The 7,775-nt window shown below is 38.4% G+C and overlaps 1 protein-coding gene across 1 annotated transcript; it reads right to left on the bottom strand.

Moving 5' to 3' along the window:
• On the bottom strand, positions 1 to 4,051 carry LOC139123685 (uncharacterized). The gene is made up of 6 exons (XM_070689851.1): positions 3,340 to 4,051; positions 2,521 to 2,741; positions 2,088 to 2,236; positions 1,760 to 1,825; positions 1,340 to 1,538; positions 1 to 996 (listed from the first exon to the last, which is right to left on the bottom strand). The coding sequence occupies exons 1-6, from the start codon at positions 3,930 to 3,932 to the stop codon at positions 308 to 310; spliced, it is 1,917 nt and encodes a 638-aa protein (XP_070545952.1). The 5' UTR covers positions 3,933 to 4,051; the 3' UTR covers positions 1 to 307.
• Between the last annotated feature and the right edge of the window lie 3,724 nt (positions 4,052 to 7,775).

The following is a 7,775-nucleotide window of genomic DNA, read 5'->3' as shown; positions in this document are numbered from 1 at the left end:
AAAAACATGTACTTTTTATTCTTAAAAAGAGTACACAAGATCTGCCTGTTTTTGACACCACTACAGATAATAAATTAATACAAGTATTGCGCACATTCAAAAAATATCTTGTTAAACAGTTATGTACTGTGGCACCTGTGGGTGGCTAGCAGGCCAGTAAATAAATACAGCAAAATGACATTTAGCAGAAGCTAAAAAAATCAGATTTTGTAACTGCAAAGTTTCATGTAAATACTTTTGTTAAGTTAAGGAAGCAGTTCTTCAGTTTGTAAATGATTGTCAGTACATTTGTTTTGAAATATACTTATCACCTGTTGTGTCTGTAAATATAAGTCTTTGAATCAGGAAATAATTGTTTGCCTCGTCTCACTCTTTCTGTCAATATTTCGGGAATGACTGCATTCTTATAAAATGTAAAAGCCTGTGAAAAAATGCCAGAAAACATCTCATTATCAAAATAAATACGTTGAATGAAGACATCCTTGGCACCCTCAGCAATTAGACAAACTACAAAGTCGCACCATTTCATGCCAAGAATACCCATCTGTGTTTGGACCTGGTAAAAGTAATTATGTTTTGGATCAAGCTCCAAAGTGTTACCTGAAAATGACAGACAGAAACCTCGTCTTTGTTTAGCCAAATCTTCAATAGTGCTGATGCCTGGCATTTTCTCATTCTCAACATAAGGGCATTTTATCTCAATAATGCCCAATTCACATCCTTTCTTATCAATGACAATGCCATCGATACTGGCCCCGAACCAAGGGTGTTCACTGTTGAGAATAAGTCCCCTTTTCTCTACAGACACGTCATAACCTTGGGCTTTCATGGTGGCAACGTATACATCACGGGCACTGGATTCATGCTGTTGGCCATGCTGGCAGGCTTTGTTTGTCATCTGTGGACCATACTGCAAAATCCTTTTCAGTAGCGCGTCAGGTGGGATGGTCTTTCTACGTTTACAAATTTCTCCAACTATAGATGCGGTGATACGTCCTGAAAAAAGTTACCGAGAAGCCATCTTGTGATTTCAATTTGCATGTACCGGTACATTTGTATGTACAATTTCAGTATTTGGAGGTGGCCCTGTTTAAGTGCGTAATATGCTGATTATTTATTTCAATAAAACTTGCTGCCCCTTCATTGTTCCACAATACTTGCACATGTAAACTCCCATTTTCTATATTGTATATGTATTTCTGTTTGAAAGTGAGATTCAGATGTCAATTCAGTTGTACTTATAAAATGACTTTTCAAGGGGAACTACTTTATTTCTGGACATTTTTTTCAATTAAAATGTGAAAACAAATATTTAAATGTAAAGTGTAGCATAACTTACCTTTTCGTTGTTTCATCCATTCCAGTGATTCTGACTGGTTTCTTGTTTTCAGTTCTATTCGGGACACTTCCTCTGTTGTCAGTGGACCAATACCATCGAAATGCTTTTGACAGACTTCTCTAAATTCACTGCCCTCAAGATTGAAAGAGTCATCATATGTCTTGGTATTTTCATCTTGCAATGAGACACTTGGTTGTTCCTAGAAATGACAAAAAAATGTTTCAACTTAAAGAGAAGAATGATGAAAGTTGATCACAACAGTTCTCAATATAATGAAAGATACAGTCTGATGAATAAACATTACAACAAAATATTCCACAGCTTACAAGCTAACTGGTGTAATCATCTCCACTTCACTGTAAAACATGATTGATGACAAGTAATATATTATTACATAATTTATATACATAAACTACAAACCTCAATTTCACCTTCAACTTCAACAGAAGATGTACCGGTATTGCCACATTCAGAAGAAGAGACAACCTGCAAGAATAAAACATATGTATGTTTTAGTACATGTTCTAAGTTTATAAATAAAATAAGATAATCAGAAGATACTTGTGTGGATTTAAGTGTGTAATGAATAAAAAATATATTATTTTTAACACCCACACTCATGATTTAAAATGACTTCAGAGATGTGAATATTATAGTATATTGATTTCCTGTGAAGGTGAATACAAAAAATATTTAAAAAAATATATGTACATGCTTATAAAGTAAGAATGAATGGTCACAAATTTACCTTGTCATTTTGTTTCAGAATGTTATCTTCATCATAAAACTTAACCCAACAACTGGAACTGTTGACCTTTGACATAGTTTGGTAAAGTGTCTGCAAGTCATCCTTATTCACAAGTCTGTGAGATGCAGTTCTGCAATCATAACTGTCAGCTGTCAAGAAAAAAATTAAAAAATATGAGTGAATAATGAGAAATGTAATACATACATATATACGTGTGAATGTGTGTGTGTGTGTGTGAGTGGTGCTTTCTTATTGATGATTGACAGTTGAAAGTAAATCCTTCTATACACTATGGAGTGTTGCTTGACAATCTTTGCAGACAATCTTGATTTTAACTTGCCTGTTTCAGATATAATGCATATCATATATTGCTCTGATACTGGAAATGAGTACTCTCCGCACTTCCGCGTGTTATAAATATGTTAAAACTTACCATTTTTCTTGGGTCTGTTTGTTATCTTCTTTCCATATTCAATCTTTCTCATGTCAATCTCGGTTATTGGACGAGGCTTAACTTTCAGACTTGATGGCTTGTTCCACATACACAAAACATCAGTACATGTTTTATCAACTGGAAGAATGTTGAGACCTTTGGATACAAAATCTTCTAGGGCAAAAAGCAAGGCACCAAGATGACTGCAGGCTTCCCCCAAACTGAAAGTGATGATGGAAATAAAAAAAAATTCAGTGTAAAGTTTATGGTTAGAACATCACATAGGACTGAATGTAAACCTAGATGACTGCTTGCTTCACAAAAAACAGTGAAAGCAATGATGAAAATAACGACCAGTCAGTGAAGAGTTATAGTTAGAACATCACAGTAGCAATGCATGCAAGCTATAGGCCTAGATGACTGTAGGCTTCCCCCAAACTGAAAGTGATGATGGAAATAAAAAAAAAGTCAGTGGAAAGTCTATGGTTAGAACATCACATAGCACTGTACATTGTATGTAAACCTAGATGACTGACTGCATGCTTCACAAAACAGTGAAAGCATTGATGAAAATACGACCAGTCAGTGAACAGTTATAGTTAGAACATCACATAATAGCAATGCATGCAAGCTGTAGGCCTAGATGACTGTAGGCTTCACCCAAACTGAAAGTGATGATGGAAATAAAAATAGTCTGTGAATACAGCATTATTTTAAAACATCACATGAAAATGCACGCAAGTGTAGCAAACAGGAAATATTTGACACCTGATCAACACATTTACAACGAGTCCGGAAGTAGCCCAGAGTATGACTTACCCTGCAACGCATCGACAGCGTCCTCCGTAAACATCTCCAGTCGTCTTGTCAGTGCACAGAGAGACTCTGTATAGACGATCTGTACTCTCTGAAGGCATGACTTGAGCGCGAAAGAAGCAAAAACTGCCGAAAGAGTTCGTTTCAATGTTCTGGACGTAACCTTCTGTGAACATACGGTAAGACTTCAGTGTCTTGTACTGTCGCATCGAGTCTCCGTCGCAAGTCTTGTCCGTACTGTATATGAGGTACTCTTGGATCTTCTGTATTGAGAAATCTTTCGACAAGCCTGATAAATTCTTCGTCCAAGTCCCTGGTAACTGTTCACATCTTGGTAGATTGTTGTATTCCTCCGTCAAGTTTGCCGGCAATATCTTGACCCTCTTGACCTCCAACTCTACGGAACGATCATCGCTACCTGATCTGGAAATTCCTTCCGCAAGACAAACTCGGTCGATCAAGTCGTCTTTTCTTCCGGAACAGGAGAGTCCATGGTCTTTTAGATAGCGCTTCAAATCCTTTGCCTTCCAAGTTTTCAACAACTTATATGACAAGCGACTAGAGTTGGAATCGATTACAGCTGCCGAGGGTGCCATTACGCGTGAATGTAAACAACGTCGGACTGAAACATGTGAACTCTGGCTGCCCCCCAAACGCTAATCTCGCGCTCTTCTCGTGATTCTCGAGATCTCGTCGGCCATATGCGTCTATCGTCTATTGGGTCATGGCCACAAGTTGCTTGGCAACCACGAAAATGTTGTGTTAATTAAAAAAAATTAGTTCTCCAGAAAATGCGACTGTGTTAGCATGTTGTGTAAGTCGGCGCTTCTCAATCCAAATCTGTGCAAAACGTTACGCGCACAGTTCGCAGAAGCCACTCTGCTTTGCATTCTCGCTACGAGTGCAATCTTCTATCAGCGAGTTGACATACAAGCGCGTTGCTAAAATCATGGACGTAAAAAAATAGGGGCACATCATTTCATTGTAGTATTGTTTATGGGTATCCCCAATTTGTACAGGAAATATGGTCAGATGTAAAAGATGGATGTCTTAACAGAGGGAGTGTACACATAATGGTTAAATGATCTAAGCAGGAGATCAAAGCTGGATGCTGATATTAAAAAAATATGAACGGGAAAAGTCTCACTATACCACTTTCATGGCCAATGCAATGTTGCTGACTTTCGGGCAGTTTCGTTTGAGTGGACATCAATTAGGCAAATCAAATACGTCAAGGGTTCACGAACTCGACATCGTCATCATATGCATAGAATCCCACGTCCAAAAAACGATCATCGCATAGAGTGTCACGTTCAGCAAACGATTTCGGGACAATGTTTTTAATCAGGCAACGTCTAAATTGACCTTTCAACACCAAGAGTCTTTGGATAACAAGTCTGATTTATGTAGAATCATTATTGAACGTATGGGAGCTATACGTCAGCCAAGTTTAGCCACTCTGACGGGACTTCAAACAAATCAAGTTCACAGAATTTTCAGTGCTGCAGTGGGCTTAATTATGTACCGCCATGGATATACAAAAATGGTACCGGTGAGCGGCGTCGCTTGACAAAACGTCGGCATTTTATGGCGATCAGCGCAGAAATGATCTGAGAAATTTTACTGTGCAGCTACAATAGTCCGCAGACACATTCATTCAAATCATCAAAATGCAGAGCAATTTTTATCTAGAGCAGCGTGGTCCGTAGCGGCACATACCCCGTCGCGGCTATGGTTATCGATTAGTGCAGGGCCGTAAACTATGTTGATATGTCAGTCAATTTATATTTTTTCTTGATTATTTCATAGTGATCGCGCCAACTATATTTGCAATATCTCTGTCACTCAGTAAAAACCTACAATGCTATCAACACAAGACATACATAAATATTTCTATTTTTTCCTTGCGTACATTCATCATTCTGTTTGCTGAAAGTTCAAAGAATACCTACCATTCTGTAATCTTGAATGCAGAGCTTCAGACTTCAAAACAATTATACCAGCAGCGTGTTTTATTGACCCGAGCTTTATAGCAGAATGCTTTCTTTATTGAACGTGTTTATGAAGTTTATTAACATAAACATGTGATTGTAAACTTGCTCCAAGTCTGTAGGCATGTAAATATCAAAGCGGCATAAATTCAAGGAATATACTTTGCCTGCCCGGTTCCCATGTCGAGTTTGTGATAGGCTGTTACGTAGTCTTGGGGTGAACAATGTGATGCTGACTCAAATTGCTAAAGCGTCGCACCCCATCATAGTACTTCGCAGATTTTAACTGATAATTTCTAGTGCCCTCTTTATTGAATGCAAGGAAATTCATGCTGCTATCAAATGCAGAAAAAAAATAGACACGACAAATTGTCCTCAGACGCGATGTCAATATTTGCTCTCATGGAATGATTCTACCGATGTAAGACCCGAGTTTTACTTCCCGATCTCGCACAAATTGAACAAATTTTGGGTGTCATAATTAACTTTACATTTGATAAATCGTCAACTATTTGTGACATCGATTACACCTAAGACATGTTAGAGGGTGTTCATGTATTGCACCTTTTTGTTAGGTATTCAGTTCGCAATATTTTACAGACGGAAGTGAACATAGACAACAGTGACAACGTATTAGTTTATTTGACCAAGACGTACACACTCTTTCTCTCTCTCTCTCTCTCTCTCAAAAAGATCCTGCAAACTGTAGCCGTTCAGGCCATTTACCACTGTGCCCGCAGTATTACCGCGATCGTTAGGAGTAGTAGAGGTGTGAATGTTTCACTTCCAGTCCGCAGTAATGACTTTCTCATGAATATTCACGGTCTCTGAGTGGCGGTAATCCTGGTGGGAAACGAGGCAGAGGTATACCGCGGGAGGTATCCGGCGGTACCGCCTTTTTGAAAATGACCTCTTCCCTAAATCGCTTAATTTCTTATCCATTAGATATGGCCAAAAGTAACGAGCATGGAGTGGTTTGCCAGGAACCGGAAGTAGAACAATAACTTTTTGACCTGGTTAAAAACAGTCATTATCATCTGACAGAAATTTCTCTTTGAAAAGCTTGAGTGGGCCACAGACTGTATGTCCAAATACAAGCTCAAATGGGCTAAAACCAAGAGACTCTTGAATTGACTCTCTAACAGCAAAGAGCAGAAAATGAATTCCTTCATCCCACTGCTTCTCTGTGTCAAAACAGTAGGTCCTAATCATATTTTTCAAAGTTTGATGAAATCGCTCAAGAGCACCCTGACTTTCTGGGTGGTAGGCGGATGACCTATACTGTTTAATGCCTAGCTGATCCATTACTTGTTGGAAAATTCCAGACATAACCTTGATCGAACTGGATACATTTGGGGAGGCCGAATAAAATTGAAAATTTGACTAAAGCTTTCACTATAGTCTTTGCCTTTATATTTCTCAGTGGTATGGCTTCTGGGAACCGAATAGATGTACACATTGTTGTCAATATGTACTCATTTCCTGATCTTGTTTTTGGAAGGGCCCAACACAGTCTATTCGTATCCTACCAATGGTTCCTGAAATGCAGGAATTGGCTGTAAAGGGGTCTTTGGAATTATCTGATTTGGTTTTCCTACCATTTAACATGGGTGACAAGTTTTACAGAGATGTGCTACATCCTGCCTGAGATTAGACCAATAATGACTGAGAATTTTATGATAAGTCTTCCTGACTCCTAAATGACCAGCCCAGGGGCTGACATGGCTCGAGTAACGGCACATGAAGGAAATAACCCATGAATCTCTTGTTCAATTGGCTCTGGGTCCTGATCTAAACTAGGTTTATCAGTCACAAGTGGATTAGTAATGACCTTGTCCCCAGCAAGGTCATTTCCAAGAAGAAGGTGAATCCCTTCAAAAGGCAAAAAAAGGCCTAATACCTTAAGTCACAGATCCAGAAACAAAGTCAGAAGACAAATTGACATTATGGAGAGGAACAGGAAAAAAGTCATGACAATCTACCCCTTAATAAGAACTTCAGAACCTGTAAATGACTTTTCAGAAAATGGCAGGGTATCTGCCAACAAAAGAGACTGGGAAATCCCGGTATCTCTTAAAATTTTGACGGGGGTAGCAGAAATTGCTAGAAAGTGATATAAAACCATTGTGAAGAAATGGTTCGAAAATACCCATAATGCTGTCTTGAGAAGAATTGACCTTGACCTTATTAAATGGGGATAAGAGGGATTTAACCTAAGAAAAAGTGTTGCACACATTAGTAGACTCTAATTGAGGTGATGAAGAAATAAAGCCTGTGGGCTTAGATCCACTTTGAACAATTTGACCTTCACATTTTCTTTTTAATTGATTTCTACGCTCCTTTGAAAAATTCTTGGATGAAAAGGAGGAGTTAAATTTATCTGCATTGTTACAAGATGAACAGGACTTTGATGGCTTGCTGAGAAATGAAGATTTGTGGGTCAATTAA

Source organism: Ptychodera flava (assembly GCF_041260155.1).
Source record: "Ptychodera flava strain L36383 chromosome 23 unlocalized genomic scaffold, AS_Pfla_20210202 Scaffold_23__1_contigs__length_28996876_pilon, whole genome shotgun sequence".
In the NCBI taxonomy this organism is placed as follows: domain Eukaryota; kingdom Metazoa; phylum Hemichordata; class Enteropneusta; family Ptychoderidae; genus Ptychodera; species Ptychodera flava.
This window is presented reverse-complemented; position numbering and strand designations above follow the sequence as displayed.